A 20,000-nucleotide genomic window follows, 5' to 3' on the forward strand; every position below is an offset into this window, starting at 1 on the left:
GGGGGATTCCAAAGGTATGCCTCCGGAACTCGGCTCCAGTGATGACAAAGGCGGCAGGGGGCGGGGGGGGGGCAGCGGGGGAATCCTGGCCGAACAATGGGGGCTTTGTGTGGAACCCTACTGTCCTATATAACGAGGGCAGAGGGGGGGGGGACGTGGGAGCAGCCGGGCTCAAAGCCCGCTGACCCGCCGCTTTTGTCCGCGACGCCGACCCTCTGATCGCCGGGCGCTTAGCGGGCGCCCCGTCGTCCGTACGCATGCGCGCGCCAACGCCGTCCTGGACCGGCCGGCTCCCCGATCACCGTCATTAAGCGGCTCTCGATGCGGTTGCGCCATTGTTGTTGTTGTCGCGGCGTTAGTTTCCCAAGAGATGCGTTCTCGAAGATTAGCAGGTTTGGAGCGATGTAGGCGGTGGGGTTGAGGGGGAAGGCGGGGGGGTGCTAACAACGTTCCGGTTAAGGGGACAGCTGATTGAAATTAGAAAACGCGCTCATGACGTTGAGGAGTGTCGCCTGATGAGATACGACGTCAAGAGACAGGAAGGGGAAGTTGGCGCTCGCGCACGCGTCACACACGCCTTAGCGCCGCTCCGAGAGGGCGCAACCACGGCTGCCGTCCAGTGACAACCCATAATTACCATGGCAAACTGACGAGAAACAAACGCACCGTGGCTCTGGGTACTTAATACTGCGCTTAAGGTTTACCGAAGACGGCCATTGCTGGCTAGCTCTTAAGCAAGCAGTCTATTGAGCACTCCTGTTCTAATCGTTAAAGAGTAGCTTGCTCTTCGGCCATCATCGTTGATTTAATGGCCGTTTGTGTTTGTTTGAGCTGAGCTGTACGTTATGAACGCTGTGTTTTTGTCTCTCAACTTCCCAGTAGCATCTCGATGCTAACACATCCGTTAGGGGGCTCTTGACCGGGTGACTCAGCTCAATACCACTTGAGCCCTCCACAGCCCTCTAAAAGCTTCCTTCTCTCTCTCTCTCTCTCTCTCTCTCTCTCTCTCTCTCTCCCTCTCTCTCTCCCCCTCTCTCCCTCTTTCTCTTTCCCTCACTCCCTCCCTCTCTCTCTCCCCCTCTCTCTCCCTCTCTCTCTCCCTCTGTCTCTCCCTCCTTCTCTGTCTCTCTCTTCCTCCATCTCTCCATCATCTGTCCTTCTGCCTCCTGTATGTGACTCCATCCATCCATCGCCATCCGCTTATCCGGGGTCGGGTCGCGGAGGCAGCAGTTCCAGCAGGGGGCCCCAGACATCCCTTTCCCTAGCAGCATCAACCAGCTCTACCTGGGGAATCTTTAGCCGCTCACAGGCCAGTGCGGAGATGTAGTCCCGCCACCTAGTCCTGGGTCTACCCCGCGGCCTCCTCCCAGTCGGACACGCCTGGAACACCTCCCTAGGGAGGCACCCAGGAGGCATCCTCACTAGATGCCCGAACCACCTCAACTGGCTCCTTTCGATGCAAAGGAGCAGTGGCTCTACTCCGAGTCTCTCCCGGATGACTGAACTTCTCACCCGATCTCTCAGGAAGACCCCAGCCACCCTCCGGAGAAAACTCATTTCGGCCGCTTGTATCCGTGATCTCGTTCTTTCGGTCATGACCCATCCTTCATGACCATAGGTGAGGGTGGGGATGAAGATAGACCGGTAGATCGAGAGCTTTGCCTTATGGCTCAGCTCTCTTTTCGTCACAACAGTGCGCTAGAGCGACTGCAGAACCGCACTAGCTGCTCCGATTATCCGGCCAAACTCCCTCTCCATGGTTCCCTCACTCGTGAACAAGACCCCCAGATACTTGAACTCCTTCACTTGGGGTAAGGACTCATTTCCTACTTGGAGCGGACAGACCACCGGTTTCCTGCTGAGAACCATGGCCTCAGACTTAGAGGTGCTGATTCTTATCCCAGCCGCTTCACACTCAGTTGCGAACCTATCCAGAGAGTGCTGGAGGTCGCAGGCAGATGATGCCATCAGGACCACATCATCTGCAAACAGCAGCGACGCGATCCTCAGCTCACCGAACTGCAAACCCACCTCCCCACGGCTACGCCTCGATATCCTGTCCATGAAAATCACAAACAGGATTGGTGACAAAGCGCAGCCCTGGCAGAGGCCAACCCCCACTGGAAAGGAAGACGACTTACTGCCGAGGACACGGACACAGCTCTCGCTCTGGGTGTACAGGGATTGGATGGCCCTAAGTAGGGACCCCCTCACCCCATACTCCCGCATAACCTCCACAAGACCTCTCGAGGGACCCGGTCGTAAGCCTTCTCCAAGTCCACAAAACACATGTAGACAGGTTGGGCAAACTCCCAAGCCCCCTCCAAGATCCTTGCGAGAGTGAAGAGCTGGTCGGTGGTTCCACGACCAGGACGAAATCCGCATTGTTCCTCTTCAATCTGAGGTTTGACTATCAGCCGTATGTATGTGAGTCAGTGGATGTAAATCAGGACAGCCCACACGCCAACCTCTGTTATGTGAGAATCAGTTATCTTTCATCACACACACACACATGCGCACACACACACACACTCCAGCCTGTTATCTAACTGTCCTGTTCCCTCTTATCTCTGGTCAAGGGATTTGTGGTTGAGAGTGTAGGAGGATGTTGATGGTGAAGGCGGGGTATCTCTCTGGGCGAGACCGCCTGCGCGCGGCGCGTCTCCTTTCCCGGGCCGCCTCGCCTTCTCCAGACCGCCGGTGCTCCAGGAGGTAGCAATTTGCTAAGTGCTGTGTAGGTAGCTGATTAAGCAATTAGGCACCCACACACACACACCTCTCCTTCTTAAAGAGCCTATTGTGCCGGCACACAAAGGAGCAGATGAGGATGATGCTGAGGGGGGATGTTGATTTTGAGGAGGGATAGGGGCTGAATCGTGAGAGGATGATTATGCTAATTAGGGACAGTTATACAGGGCGATGTGGGGGTGGACAGTGGCGCGGCTAACTTAGGAGCATCCGGTCGGTTCGCACAATGGTCGTTGTGAAGCTCAGTCCGGGGTCGTTCACTGGTTTTATCTCACCCGAACAGCAGGTGTTTTCACAACCATTCACCTCAAACGCGCGCACGCACACACACACACACACACACACACACACACATATTGAATCCTAGGTTATCAATCCCTAAAGGCCTGCAGCTCACCACAATTCACTAATCGTTCTGTTTTACAATACAGATGATGAATTGACCCTGTAGAAGAGCTTACCCTACACACACTCCACACTGATTCCTCGTTGGCTCAGTCAGGGTAAAGATAACATAAGCTCAAAGATAGGGTTTTACCTCAGATAACATGACCTGAAAGACAAGGTTCCACCTCAGATAACATGACCTCAAAGACAAGGTTCCACCACAGATAACATAACCTCAAAGACAAGGTTCCACCTCGGATAACATAACAGCAAAGACAAGGTTCCACCCTAGATAACATAACCTCAGATAACATAACCACAAAGACAAGGTTCTACCTCAGATAACATAACCTCAAAGAAAAGGTTCTACCTCAGATAACATAACCTCAAAGACAAGGTTCCACATCGGATAACATAACTGCAAAGACAAGGTTGATAACATAACCTCAAAGACAAGGTTTTACCTCAGATAACATAACCACAAAGACAAGGTTCTACCTCAGATAACATAACCTCAAAGACAAGGTTCTACCTCAGATAACATAACCTCAAAGACAAGGTTCTACCTCAGATAACATAACCTCAAAGACAAGGTTCTACCTCAGATAACATAACCTCTAAGACGAGGTTCTACCTCAGATAACATAACCTCAAAGACAAGGTTCTACCTCAGATAACATAACCTCAAAGATGAGGTTCTACCTCAGATAACATAACCTCAAAGACGAGGTTCTACCTCAGATAACATAACCTCAAAGACGAGGTTCTACCTCAGATAACATAACCTCAAAGATGAGGTTCTACCTCAGATAACATAACCTCAAAGACGAGGTTCTACCTCAGATAACATAACCTCAAAGACGAGGTTCTACCTCAGATAACATAACCTCAAAGACGAGGTTCTACCTCAGATAACAACCTCTAAGACAAGGTTCTACCTCAGATAACCTCTAAGACAAGGTTCTACCTCAGATAACATAACCTCAAAGACAAGCGTGGGAGTTTTGTATAACGTAGGTTACGTCGTGGTGATTTCTTCTAATGCCAGTTGGAACCCTAAGCGCATCAAATCAAATCAAATCAAACTTTATTTGTATAGCGCATTTCATACACAGAGGCAACACAATGCGCTCTACAGAGAGCAATGGGGGGTGGGCATAGGTCCCACCCCTACATATTCCAGACAAAAAAAACAGTATCACCCAGGGGCCAGAAAAGTGAGCTGTAAATATTCTTCCCTGACCTCTCAATGAGACAATCGAGCAAGCTCCTAGAAAATGTTTGTCTATTGGCTAAGAACATTTACAGAGCAATAAACATGAGCTGGATACTTTATAAGAGAGACATGACTAACAGTAGAGTGCACCAATAGTTACAGAGAAGTTGCCTACATAGCTATCCCTGTAATACTGTAGCTACATAGCTATCCCTCTAATATGATATTTAAGTGAATCATATAACAAAGCACACTAAGCACTTACCAGAACAGGCTCATAGAGAATGCCGCAAGCGCAGGCCAAAGTCCAGGTTCAACCTCAGATAACATAACCTCAAAGACAAGGTTCTATTTCAGATAACATAACCTCAAAGACAAGGTGCCACCTCAGATAACATAAGCTCAAAGACAGGATTTTACCTCAGATAACATGACCTGAAAGACAAGGTTCCACCTCAGATAACATGACCTCAAAGACAAGGTTCCACCTCAGATAACATGACCTCAAAGACAAGGTTCCACCTCAGATAACATAACCTCAAAGACAAGGATCCACCACAGATAACATAACCTCAAAGACAAGGTTCTACCTCAGATAACGTAACCTCGAAGACAGGGTTCTACCTCAGATAACATAACCTCAAAGACAAGGTTCTACCTCAGATAACATGACCTCAAAGACAAGGTTCCACCTCCTGAACCGGAACAGAAGAGTTCTCCTGTCGGTTTTGTCGCATCTATCAGCGTTATCACAGCCTACAGGCCTGAACAGACTGACGTCACGCCACGCGACAGACACTAACCAGTCACACACACACACACACACACACACACACACACACACACACACACACACACACACACACACACACACACACACACACACACACATATACACACAGGGTCACTGTTAGCATGACCTAATCCATGTCACCAGTCAGAATGAGAGACAGTAAATGACTGTCCTTCTCTCTTTTGTAGTGTGAAAGTTTTTTTCCCCACAATGACCAGACCGGGGCTAGTTTCACACGGTAAAGATGAACTTTATCAGATGGCGTTTTTGTGTGCTATTTTCAGGTGGTGGCCCCGGTCTTCAGACTGTGTCTCTGTGAATTTGGTGACGTTCAGGGACTCACACACTGGACTGTCCCTTGAGAGGAGGGTTGGGGGGGAGGAAGGCTTGCAGGTGGAGAGCGTGAGGTATTGATTGGAATGGAGGGAGGGATAGAGGGATAGAGAGATAAATGGATGGTGAAGATGGAGGAATGCACTGGTTGGTGAAGGAATGAGAGAGATGGTGTGATTGAAGGAGAAAGAGAAACTGAGAGAGAAATAGAAGGAATACAGTGCTAGTGATATGATACTGAGAGAGATAATGAGTGAGAGAGAATGAGAGAGAGAGAGAGAATGAGTGAGAGAGAGAGAGAATGAGTGAGAGAATGAGTGAGAGAGAATGAGTGAGAGAATGAGTGAGAGAATGAGTGAGAGAGAGAATGAGTGAGAGAGAATGAGTGAGAGAATGAGTGAGAGAGAGAGAATGAGTGAGAGAATGAGAGAGAATGAGTGAGAGAGAGAATGAGAGAGTGAGAGAGAATGAGAGAGAGAATGAGTGAGAGAGAATGAGTGAGAGAGAATGAGTGTGAGAGAGAGAGAGAATGAGTGAGAGAGAGAGAATGAATGAGAGAGAATGAGTGTGTGCGAGAGAGAGAGAGAGAGAGAGAGTGAGAATGAGTGAGAGAGAGAGAGAGAGAGAGAGAGAGAGAGAGAGTGTGAGCGAGAGAGTAATTTAGCTAGAAAGAGATTTAGAGAGGGATGTTATGAGGATGGAACATGCTTGTTTGGAGGGAGGGATGGAGGGAGTGTGGGCAGTAGCGATGGATGGGGTGAGGGCCTCACAGTAATACTGACTGGTCAGGGCCCGAGGGAGAGGGATGGAGAGATGGAGAGGCGCTCCAGGCGTGGGTGGGCGAGTGGCTGGTGCATTAGTGCCGGCTGTTCCAGGGGTCTAGCGGGGGTCCACTCCAGGACTGGAACCAGCCTCCACCTCCACGCCGCCTCTGTGAAGGTGCCCCACTTACAGGCCACTCATGGCGGGGAGCTGGGGCCGGAGAGCAGGGGGGGGGAGTGGTGTGGAGCCAGAGGAGAGTGTGGGCTGTAAGGTCAGAGGTAAACTGGCTCATGTCTGCTGAAGAGTTGTTCTGTTGACACACAGGTACCGCTGGTTCTGCCCAGAACCAGACAATTGCTGCTGACGGTTCAATCTCTCATACAGCTGGCCACAAGCCCCTTGTGCGTGTGCGTGTGTGTGCGTGCGTGTGTGTGTGTGCGTGTGTGTGTCTATTGTGTACAGTACAGTGATTGACTGTGTTGGAGTTAGTAGGTAGAACCTACAGTAGCTTACACCATGTTGACCCATTATAGCAACCATAGAAATGGAATATGTGTGTGCGCCCTACAGCCTAAAGGTCCCAGCTCGTAGATAGGCCCGCCAGCTACGCCCTGATGACATCTCTGACTGGACCATCTGCTGAGGACATGCAGCTACAAGCCTAGAGTGAGAGCCAGGCTGTCATACTGTACAGCATTTAGCATGCTACTCCCACACACACACACACACACACACACACACACACACACACACACACACACACGCACACTGGAGCACAGACAAACACACACACACACGAGCACAGACACACACACACACACACACACACACAGGAGCATACACACACACACACACACACACACACACACACACACACACACTCACCCACCCACACTCACCCACCCACACACACACACACACACACACAGTGCAGCTATGGACATATTGTAGTAGTGTAGGAGCAGTCTGACAAAAGCTGAACATGAACCAAGCAGCCCTGCGTTCTCCTCCAGATCCCATTGGTCCCTTGTTGCCTTTTTGTCGTCCTTAAGAGTGTTTTTAATTAGCCGCTTCTGAAGGAACATGGCAGCAGAATTGCAGTCTTTGAGATGACTTCACAAAGATTTCTTTCTCTCCCTCTGCCCCCCCCCCACCCTCGCGTTAGGAAGAGAAGCAGAGCCCCCATAATTAAGACCTTTTATTTTATAACGGTGAACCTGTCAACTGTGGCAGAGTGCTTGTGAATTATAAGATTATTGCGTAGGCTATTTAAGAAGCTTTGAGTCGCCCAACCTCCCAACTGCTTCTCTGTAAAGCGCATTGTGTTGCCTCTGGGTATGAAATGCGCTATACAAATAAAGCTTTGATTGATTGATTGATTGAACTGCTCTTTCTCATCTCTTTCTCTTCTCATGAGCAAAATAATATTGAGCTGGATTCCATTTTCCGTAGCAGCTTTTTCAAAAGTGCATTGTGTTACAGAGAGGCAGAGAGAAAGGGAGAGAGAGAAACACAAAGACAGAGAGAGAGAAGGCAGAGAGATACCGACAGAGATTCAGAGAGAGATGGAGAGATGGGTGGAGAGAGAGAGACATACAGAGAGAGAGAAATGTAGTCAGATTTGAAGCGACTCAGAGAGATGGACAGAAATGCAGGGGGATAGGATAAAGAGAGACCGACAGAGAGAGAGAGAGAGAAGGATTTAGGGTGTGTATAGGGCTAAGCCCCATCATCATCATCATCCTCATCATCTCCCCATAATGCATGGTACAGTACTTAGTGCCCCCTCTAACCAGATTACCCCCCCAGCCGAGAGCAGTGGAGCCATCAGAGTGGTGAGGTAATTGATTTCCACGGAGGCGGTATATATTAATGTATTAATGGAATGTGAAGTGGTGCAGATGGGACTGTGGAGGTGTTGGAGAGAGGTCCTCCATGTCACTGACACACACACACCAGTGGAGGCTCGTCCATTGAGGCAGGGGAGGACAGTCCTCCTCAGTTTTTGGAGAGAAGAGAGGGATTAAAATATAAATATATGAATTTATTTATTCATAATTAATATTATCTCAGTTTTGTTCATAAAGAAGGTTTTCCCTATGGATAAAAAACCATTATTGAAATTCTAAAGCTCCAACAGTGACATCTATAACATGCAGCTGGAGGACCCATAGATATCTATGGAAGGGAGGCTAGCTGTTACGACCCTACGGTGCAGAGTAGTCAAATGTGCCTGGGACCCCAGAAGCAGAGACGGAGAACCGAACAGGTTTCAAAAGTTTATTGAAACAATAAAACTTAGCTAGCCTAATGTGTGTGTGTGTGTGTGTGTGTGCATGGTCAAAATGTCAATGTACTTTGACTATGTGTGTGTCTTGCAAGTGTCTATGTGTAACCTATGTGTGGTGCGAGTGTAGATGTAGGGTTGCGTGTTGGGAATGTGCTGCGGAACTAAAACTAACGAGGGAGAGTCCGAGAGGGAGAGTCCGAGAGGTAGTCCAGGGTAGAGAGCAGGGGGGAGGTCCGTCCGAGGGGATCCGGGGTTGGGAAGCACGGGGGGTCCAGGGGTAGAACAAGAGGGAGGTTTGGAGGAGCGGAGGAGTAGGAGCTTGGGAGGGGAGTTCGGTGGAGGGCGCGGGTGGAGCTGGGAGACACTGGTCTTACACGGGAGGGAGCCTAGGAGGAATGGAGGAGAAGACAGGGATAGGAAATTCAAAAAGGTGAGCAAACAATTCTCTAGGAGGCTTTACAGCAGACTACCACTGACCAACAGTTGTCAACGTTCAAGCGCCTGACGTCTGTCTTCCGCAGCCTTAAGTAGTGCTGAGCCCAGGTGGTGATTGGCTTCAGCTGGCCTGATTGAAACTGTCCACACCTGCTGCGGAAGGAGACGCCTGGCCCAACCTCAAGGGTGACGTGCTGAGTGGGACTGGGAACGTGACTGAGACTGGCTCGGGCGTGGGGGCACAACACTAGCCTCCCTTAGGGCGGGTTCTTTTCTCTTAAATCAATGTAATGCCTTTTTTTTTCTTGCTAATTTGTGATTGGCCAAAACGCTGAAAAATTACCGCAAGGGAGGACAGTACTCCGGCCCTGTCTGAACAGGATTCAGATATTGACATTTTGTTAGTCCAATCACATTCCAGATTCCAGATTTACCACAGTGAAGGCCGATTGAGTCGGCGTTGATGTCTGTTTCTTTTCCCTGTGCCATTGGAGACTTTTTGTGTGTTCGTAGCTCCATAATATAATACATCCGAAAGTATTATGGGACATATTATACATCAAACTGTTCATCTATTTGTCTTGATTCTAGCCATCTAAATATCCAAGCTGAGATAAATACTTTTTGAGCTAGAGCCGTCTGAACATGACAGTTCCACTGGCTGGCTATAGCCGGTAACGTTAGCTCCTGGGGCTACGAGGTGCACGTCAGGCTACGGCATAGGCAGGCACGCAGATTGGCTGGCGCAAACTGTTGGCAACTCGTCCAAAACATTTCTAGAGACTGGGTCGCAACACCGGATCAGAGAAATCCACAGTCTGGCTCCTGCTTGCGTGAGAATTGATCGCTTTGCGGTGCTTATTCCTCATCCAGTGATGGATGGGTGGATGGAAAACTTTCAACTAAATGTTCATATTGTTCTGATAATTGTAGTCTATAGCAACATAAGAGTGGCACCTTTGACAGCAACCCAAATGAGCTAATCCCATAGCTGTACCATTGCTAGCTAGCCATGAGCGAACTGTTGGATACTGCATTTGCTGTGCAGCGTATTCCATTGTCCAGTTGTCAAATCTATTTGCCAACAAACTGTTTGAGAGCCAGCACACCTCAGTGTCCCCTAATCAAAAACATTTTTCATATATCACCTAACCTCTCCAGCACCTCACCAATATCAATTATTTTCTCTCTTTAGAGAAGAGTACAATCCATTACAACAACTATTGCCTACAATGTTTTATTGTTGTTTTGTAATATTTTATCATGAATATGATAAATAAATGCTGCATGTAGTTAAAGAAAGTGTTATTCAGTTTTTCATATGCTAAAATTGACTGTAAATCCACATTTTAAAGCTGATATTTCAAATAATAACTGACTGAGGGAAAGTGCCCCCCGGCGCCCATGGGCGGTTCGCCTCTCTTCCTCCTGTCCTCCTCAGTTTTTTGAGTCTCCAGCCGCCACCGACACACACACACACACACACACACACACACACACTCACACACTCACACGTGCGTTTATCTCCGCCCCAGCGACAGTTTGTTTTTTTAGCAGGTTTACGCAAAAACTACCAGGCCGATTTTCAAACTCGATGAAGGGGTGTAGCATGGTCCTACTTAGAACCCATTCAATTTTGGAGCGGATCCGAATCACGGGGCGGGTCCATGGACTACAATTACGTGGAAACTACCAGACCACTTTTCATGAAACTCGGTGGAGAGGGGTAGCATGGGCCAGTTAAGAACCCATTCAATTTTGGAGCGGTTCCGAATCACGGGGTGGGTCCACGGGCCGCTCAAACACGGCTGGCCATTCATCTCATTCATTTTTAGGACTTTTGGGTTCCGGACCTCATTTTCTGAGTAGACTAAAGAGGAGCCTGTCTGACCGGGTCAGATCCTTCTGGGTTCTGACTGGACTCCTGGGTTCTGACTGGACTTCTGGGTTCTGACTTGACTCCTGGGTTCTGACTGGACTTCTGGGTTCTGACTGGACTCCTGGGTTCTGACTGGACTCCTGGACTCTGACTGGATTATGACTGAATTCTGACTGGACTCCTGGACTCTGACTGGACTCCTGGACTCTGACTGGACTCTGACTGGATTCTGACTGGACTCCTGGACTCTGACTGAACTCGACTCCCAGACCGGAGAGCTGTGGGAGATTCAGCTGTCTCTCCCCACACATCTCTACACCGTTAGGGCAGCGAGGCCACAGGGGTTAGGATAGCAGGGCAGCACACAAACACACACACACACACACACACACACACACACACGCTACATACACCATACACACACAAGCTACACACACACACACAAACACACGCACACACACGCGCTACATACACCATACACACACAAGCTACACACACACACACACGCTACATACACCATACACACACAAGCTACACACACAAACACACACACGCACCCACACACACACACACGCTACATATACCATACACACACACGCTACACACACACACGCTACACGCACACACACAAGCAACACACACACACACACACTACACATATACACAAGCTACTCACACACAAGCTACTCACACACACACAAGCTACACACATACACACACACAAGTTCCACACACACACGTACACACACAACATACACACAAGCTACAAACACACATAAGCTACATACACAGACACACACACACACACACACACACACAAAAGCTATACACACCCACACAGCACACACCCGCACCACGCTGGTTTGTGCTGCTGTGGCTGGCTAGAGAGGACTGGGGGGCATTCTGGCCACGCTACACACACACACACACACACACACATATACACACACACACACATACACACACACACACACACACACACACACAGAAGCCGGGTCTGGGGGGCATTTTGGCCACGCTACACATTCCAGATGAGCTTATTACCGCCTCGTTTCACAGCCCATGAATCACGGCGTGGCCGTGGCCGCTCCGGACCCTTTATGCGCTCCCCGGGGTCGCCGCGCCGGGCTTAGGACCATCATTGTTCATCGGCCTGTAAACACGGTCACACACACACACACACACACACACACACATACACACACACCTGCCCTGACAGCGCGCAATGAAGTGTTTTCCTAAATTAGGATTAATCTGTGTGTCAGTGGGATTCTCCTTGGTGGCTAGAGCCCCGGCTAATGTGGGTCTTTCTCTCTGTGTATCTCTGTGTTTCTCTGTGTGTGTGTGTGTGTGTGTTTTCATTTGTCGCCCCGCCCCCCCCCCCATGTCTTTCCAACCCCTTCCATGTGAATTTGACTGTGTGTGTGTGTGTTTGTGCGTGTGTGTGTGTGTGTGTGCATTTGGCTTTTGCCTGTCCCCACATGTTTGTGTATGTCTGTTCTGTATGCATGTTTTCGTGTACATTTGTGTGTGTGTGTGTGTGTGTGTGTGTGTGTGTGCGTGCGTGCGTGCGTGTGTGTGTGTGTGTCTGCGTGTGTCCGTCCCCTCCCCTCCCTGTCCGTCTGCGTCCCCCCCCCCCCCCCCCCCCCCCAGCGTTTGTGACCCTGCTGAACGGCGACCAGGCTCAGGACGCCATCCGCTCCCTCCACCAGAGCGCCGTGCGCGGTCGTGACATCAGCGTCCAGCTGCAGCCCACTGACGCACTCCTCTGCGTGGCCAACCTGCCCCACGTCTTCACCGGTCAGCAGTTCCAGGAGCTGGTGCGCGCCTACGGCAACATTGAGCGCTGCTTCCTGGTCTACAGCGAGCTGACCGGCCACTCCAAGGGCTACGGCTTTGTGGAGTACATGAAGAAGGACTCTGCGTCGCGGGCGCGCTCCGAGCTGCTGGGCCGGCCGCTGGGGGGCCGGGCCCTGGTGGTCCAGTGGACCGACGTCAACCAGCTGCAGCAGGCCCGCCACCTCCACTCCAGGTGCCTGTGCGTGGACCGGCTGCCCGACGACTTCGGGGACTCTGAAGAGCTGACGCAGCTGTTCTCCGACCGGTACAAGCCTGTCTTCTGCCAGGTGAGCTTACCGTGTGTGTGTGTATGTGTGTGCGTGTGTTTGTGTGTTTGTGTGTGTGTGTGTGTGTACGTGCGTGTGTGTGTGTGTGTGTGTTTCTTCTCTCACCACCCCCTCACGCGGAATGATGGCCAGAGGCGCTGGACCTACTCCAGACAACATCTCCACATCTCCGTCTGCCCCTGTCTCCTCTATAGATAGATAGATAGATAGATAGATAGATAGGTAGGTAGGTAGGTAGGTAGGTAGGTAGGCAGGCAGACAGACAGACAGACAGACAGACAGACAGACAGACAGACAGACAGACAGACAGACAGACAGACAGACAGACAGACAGATAGATGGGGTAGGTAGATAGATAGATAGATAGATAGATAGATAGATAGATAGATAGATAGATAGATAGATAGATAGATAGATAGATAGATAGATAGATAGATAGATAGATAGATCGATGGGGTAGATAGATAGATAGATAGATAGATAGATAGATAGATAGATAGATAGATAGATAGATAGATAGATAGATAGATGGGGTAGATAGATAGATAGATAGATAGATAGATAGATAGATCGATGGGGTAGAAAGATCGATGGGGTAGATAGATAGATAGATAGATAGATAGATAGATAGATAGATAGATAGATAGATAGATAGATAGATAGATAGATAGATAGGTGGGTGGGTGGGTGGGTGGGTAGATAGATAGATAGATAGGTAGATAGATAGATAGATAGATAGATAGATAGATAGATAGATAGATAGATAGATAGATAGATAGATAGATAGATAGATAGATAGATAGATAGATGGGGTAGATAGATAGATAGATAGATAGATAGATAGATAGATAGATAGATAGATAGATAGATAGATAGATAGATGGGTGGGTGGGTGGGTAGATAGATAGATAGATAGATAGATAGATAGATAGATAGATAGATAGATAGATAGATCGATGGGGTAGATAGATAGAGAGATAGATAGATAGATAGATAGATAGATAGATAGATAGATAGATAGATAGATAGATAGATAGATAGATAGATCGATAGATGTGTCCGTTCTAAGGGAGCGTCCACACCTACTTGCTCCGCCGGGCGTGGTGGGCGGACTCGCCGTGTCGTTTCAGAAGCCGTCTCTTCCGGAGGCCTTCCCAGCCCTCCTCGCAAAACGAGCGCTTCCACGTTTAGCTCCGCCCCTCACCCCTCCCACGCACAAATCAATACGCCCCACATCATCCCAGGTCCCAGGATGCTTTGTGGGAGTGGAGCTCATGTTTCATCGCCGTTGCAGAGCCAGCAGGCTTTGACCTGTGGTTGGCTGTTGTGCGTGCACGTGTGTGTGTGCGTGCGCGTGTGTCATGCCCACATCTTCATCTCCTGTGATGTAAGCTGTTAAAAAAACCTCATGCTACCGTTCCGAACACTTCACCACAAAACCTCCACTGGCTTTCACATGTGCTCTTTCTATACAAACCCTGTACACCCCCACACACCCACACACACACACTCTTCACTAATAGAGGCCTACCATAGACAGCCCCCACGCCTCCTCCCTCACTCTCCCTCTTGCTCTCCCACCACATTGCACTTAGCCCCCCCCCTCCCTCTCTCCACCCAGACTCCTGTAATTCTCCTTCGCTCTGTCGGAGAGTGACTCCCACGGCGGCGCCGGCGGGCGGGGCGGGGCCGAACGTGGCGGAAGATGCCAGCTCTATTAGAGGGCTCTCTGTGCCGACGAGCCGCTGGGAACATGGGTCTTGGGGAGGGGGGTTTGGGGGGGTAGATGGACACGGTGATGGGTAGATGGATGCATGACTCATAGAATCATGGAGATGATTATAGCTACGCTGTAGAGAGAGATAATTAGATAGAATTTTAAGTAAGCTATTTAAGAAGCTTTGAGTCCACCCCAACCTCCCGCAACCGTCATAGATATAGTAGATCCATAGATAGATAGATAGATAGATAGATAGATAGATAGATAGGACTTGACGAGGGTGTGTGTGGTGACAGGTGAAGAGGATGTGGCACTCATAGCGTCGTTATCGAGGGGCTGTCAGACAGGTGAGGGGCAGAGAGGAGCCACCATTCTCACACACACACGCACACACACTCTCTGTCTGGCTCACTCACATGGAGGGGAGCTGCGATGTGCTAAGTGCCAAAGTCACGTTGATAAACTAACTCTCTCTCTGTTTCACTCTCTCTGTCTGTCTCAGTCTGGGATGTGAACGAGGAATGGATTGGATTGTGACTGACGGAAAAGAGACACTTATTAAAGCTGGTTTGAGAGAATCTACCTGACAAGTACAGTAAAAGACAAAGTACTGCCCTGCCTCACACACACACACACACACACACACACACACACACACACACACACACACACACACACACAGCTCTCTATTCACTCCTTATCCTCCCGGCTGCTGGACTCGTCACTGAGCTCAGACCCAAATCCCGAGCCGCCAGCTTGGCTCTGACCCCTGACCCCTCCATCTCTGTTTTCCAACCGCGGTCACAGTACGCTCACAGTACGGTCACAGTACGGTCACAGTACGTTCAGAGTACGGTCACACTGGGGACACACTGCGGTCACAGTACGGTCACACTGCGCTCACAGTATACTGTAGTCACAGTACGGTCACAGTACGGTCACAGTACGTTCAGAGTATGGTCACACTGGGGACACACTGCGGTCACAGTACGGTCACACTGCGCTCACAGTATACTGTAGTCACAGTACGGTCACAGTACGGTCACAGTACGTTCAGAGTATGGTCACACTGGGGACACACTGCGGTCACAGTACGGTCACACTGCGCTCACAGTATACTGTAGTCACAATACGGTCACAGTACGGTCTGAGCTGCCGTCTTCAAACGGTCTGCCTCTAGGGACCTGAGGCCAGACCCTGACTGTCCCAGCTTTGGGTACAAGACACACACACACACACACATATCCCAAAGATTGATATGCGGCCCCAGTGGTATTGAAGGACTCAGACCTGACCTCTGACCCCATTGTTGGGTGGAGTCTGCCTCTGTCCCCCTGACACTCCACATGAATACCTAATCAGACTGTCCGTTCATACTAGGCACACACACGCACACACACGCACGCACGCACGCATGCACACATACTGTACAGTACATACATACTGTACACACACACGCACACACACACACACACACACACACACACACACACACACACACACATAAATTCATTGTTCATCTCAAATATGACCGTACATCTATTTCATTTTTACTGCCCATGTCAGAATACAGAGTCCTCGCTGTTTCTCTATAAACACACGCACACACACACACACACACACACACACACACACACATACTGTACTATGTCAAAAATGATTTTTTCATGAGTTTTTTCAGATATGTTTTGCTTTCACCTTGCTTACTTGGGAATGTTCTAGCTCCTTGACTGAGGTAGCATGAATGTCTAATCAACATGAATGTATATTGATCCCCCTCCATGTTTGTGAGTGTCTGCTTTTGAAATATCGATTACCTCATTTGATTCCTCTGAAATACACACTTTGAAGATGAGCTAACGAAACGAAATCCAACCGTTTTGCGACTGCCAATTTTGAAAACGTTTCTAAAACCGATGTTTTCAAGATTCAGCATGTCAAAGGTCATTGAGAGACGTTGTAAAAACCGCATGGTGGATGTGAACGTGGGCTGAGCCAGCGAGCGACAGACGGGTAATGGAGTGTGTGTGTGTGTGTGTGTGTGTGGGTGTGTGTGTGTGTGTGTGTGTGTGTGTGTGTGTGTGTGTGTGTGTGTGTGTGTGTGTGTGTGTGTGTGTGTGTGTGTGTGTGTGTGAATTCTAAGTGTGTGAATCACTATATGGCTGCTGTCACCCTGTATCATGTCACCACTGCAGTGTGTCCCCTCTCCCTCCACCCGCCACGAGGTACCTAGGCCTCATTTGAATCAGTTTCTGCTGAATGTGTTAGAATGTGTGTGTGTGTGTGTGTGTGTGTGTGTGTGTGTGTGTGCGTGCGTGTATGTGTGTCTGTGTGTGTGTGTGCATGCGTGTACTGTATGTTTGTGTGTGTAATAGAGAATGTGAGTGTATTCTAGTGTGGCATCATGAATATATGGTTATATGCTATATGGTGTGTGTTTCTCTGCATTTTAAACCTTGAGGCTTATTGTATTTGGTATGAGATACCAAATACATTTTATACGGTAAGTTCTGGTTCTTGATTCTGATTGGCTGGAAGCCGTGTTAAAATACTTTGTAACACACACCTGGGACTGCATATCATTCCATTTTCAGTATTAATGCGCCTCCCATTTGATCCAATGCATTGTAGTTGTTGTTGTTGCTTGGCAACCCTTTTGTTAGGGGAACTATTTTGCTCGGCGGAATTGAGGGCATGATGCTTCGTTTTGAATAAATGTTAATATTTTACATTGCTGTGTGTTTATTTTACACTAATAGCTGTAGTAACCGTTGTATAAAAGCAATAAACCACGAGAGGCCTTGAGTTAGAGTGATTTTATAACAGCTAGGGGGGTTTTAGGCACTCCGCTTTGCCTCATGCCTAACAACGCCCCCTAGCTGTTATAAAATCACTATAACACACGGCCTCTCGTAGTTTATTGCTTAAATATATCACATAATATCGTTAGATATCATTATATGAGTTATTGCTCTGCTCTGTCTGTAGGCACAAGGGGTGTATAGATACACGTCTCCACTAGTTAAAGGTCCGAGCACAAAGCATTGCGCGAGCGTGTGTGTGTGTACACTACATGTGCTGAGCTGTGTTTATATAAGTGCTTTGATTCACTCTGATGTCTGTCCCTGACACACACACACACACACACACACACACACACACATTCTCCAAGAAGTGTTTCCTTGGTTCTTACTGCTTGGGAAAGTGACTGTGCCAGGTCCATAAACAGTGGAAAGAGCTCTGGTGATGACATCACATAAGGAGTTCCATTCCACAGAGTTGGAGAGTCATCTAACCACGAAAGAGAGACATTACATTACACCACAGTCCTTTAGCACTGTTTAGCACTGACACTTTTATCCAAAGCGACCTACAATAATTGCATTTAACATAGGTAGTCACTGTACTACTACTCGACAGAACTCACAAGTGCACATCTTCTCTTTAAACAAGTGACTAAGAGCACAATCTAGTGCTTAAGCCAAAGTGCCAGAGTAGCAAAATATAAATACAATAGGTCAAGAGGTTCGTAGAATAATGGTGGTGGATAAGGCAGCCCCCCCCCCCACACACACACAGTACAGTAAACTCACGCATACACACACACACCCCCACACACACAATCTAATAGCCTGACCCTTTTGTTAATGTTGAAGACACAGAGCTAACTCTATTCTTGGGGCTTTGGTGAATGAAGTCTAATTCATATCATGAGCTGGGACTGTATTGCGTATGGGAACCTCTCTGTGTACAGTATGTACTGTGTGTGTGGGGGTGTGTGTGTGTGTGGGTGTGTGTGTGTGTGTGTGCGCGTGTGTGTGTACTGGTGAGTATGTGTACTAGGACTAAAAGGTGAGGTAGAATAACATGACTGAGTACAGTTTTTTCCATGTCTTGAAAAGGCCTTGCACACACACACGCACACACACACACACACACACACACACACACACACACACACACACACACACACACACACAATAAAGCCTCCTTCATTGATGTTGTCAGTTCCACCATAGAGATGCAGTGTGACCTTGGCAAGAGAGCAACTAGAAGCAGAGGAAGAGCAGGATGTAACTCTCCACTTCTGAGAGAGAGAGAGAGAGAGAGAGGGAGAGGGGGAGAGAGAGAGGAAGAGAGAGAGGACCAGGGATGGAGGTCTGTAGGGGTCTCTCCCCAGAGGGAGCCGCGGTGAGGCAGGCGGTGAGTGGAGGACAGCGTGGGAGGAAGCTAGCGCCGCTATGTTCTACCGGAGAGCGCAGAACCACCCTCAGGTTCCTGCTCCCCCCCCCCCCTCTCTCTCTCTCTCTCTCTCTGATTGTCTCTCTTGTTCTCTCGTCCTCTTCACTCTCTGGACTCCTCCTCTGGAGCGCTGGCTGGGTGGATAGAGATAGCAAGAGAGAGAGATAGAGAGAGAGAGAGAGAGGGGGAGAGAGAGAGGGAGAGAGAGAGAGGGGGAGGTAATTTCCAAACACACTAATGTATGCTGATGATGATGGCTTCTGGACCTTTATGCACACCTCTCCTTCCACCCCCCACCCCCCATCCATCCCCAGGCAGGAGGGAGGTGTAGATGAGTGGGTGCAGATAGAGGTGGGGGAGGAAGAGGAAGAGGGAGGAAGAAATGGTGACTGAAGGCTGATTAGACCAGCCTGCGTGTTGTACAACAGTTCTAAAGTTAGGGCTAAACTGACCAAGGCAAGAGGGAATAATAATAATTAAAAAAAAAAAAAAAAAAAAAAACTTTGATAGAAAAACACGTGCAGAAGGTCAAATAATCTCCATTACGTGAGTGATGTGTTACATGTGTAGTCGCCTACATTCATTCATCCGCCTGGTTCGGCTGAGGAGTGTCTGCTGAGTGTCATGGCGGCTGGTAGCATTAGCAATTAGCCTCACTGCATAATGCAGCAGCTCTCAGTTCTACCCCCAGAACCTCTGGCTCCCCTGTCAGTTAGAAGATTCATCATCGCCGGAACAGCCTCTGCTTGGCGCCCTTCCTGATAGGTGGCATTGACGGACAGTGTGGATTGTGTGCCTGTTTTCGTGTGTGTGTGTGTGTGCGTGTGTGTGTGTGTGTGTGTGTGTGTTCCTAGTAAAGTAGATTCTCAGTGTATAGTACTAATCAGTGTATAGAACTAACCAGTGTGTAGTACTAATCAGTGTATAGTACCAATCAGTGTATAGTACTAACCAGTGTATAGTAATAACCAGTGTATAGTACTAACCAGTGAACAGTACTAACCAGTGAACAGTACTAACCAGTGAACAGTACTAATCAGTGTATAGTACTAATCAGTGTATAGTACTA

The 20,000-nt window shown here is 48.8% G+C and overlaps 1 protein-coding gene across 1 annotated transcript in view; it reads left to right on the forward strand.

Annotated features, from left to right (window-relative positions):
- Positions 1–20,000, forward strand: part of raver2 (ribonucleoprotein, PTB-binding 2) — a gene marked incomplete at both ends in the record, with an annotated part of 64,505 nt that overhangs the window by 21,116 nt on the left and 23,389 nt on the right. The window contains one exon of the mRNA XM_084436090.1: positions 12,497–12,969. Coding sequence (XP_084292216.1) covers positions 12,497–12,969 — 473 coding nt within the window. The remainder of the gene's footprint in view (positions 1–12,496; positions 12,970–20,000) is intronic.

Source organism: Borostomias antarcticus, assembly GCF_949987555.1.
Source record: "Borostomias antarcticus genome assembly, chromosome: 3".
NCBI classification, from domain to species: domain Eukaryota; kingdom Metazoa; phylum Chordata; class Actinopteri; order Stomiiformes; family Stomiidae; genus Borostomias; species Borostomias antarcticus.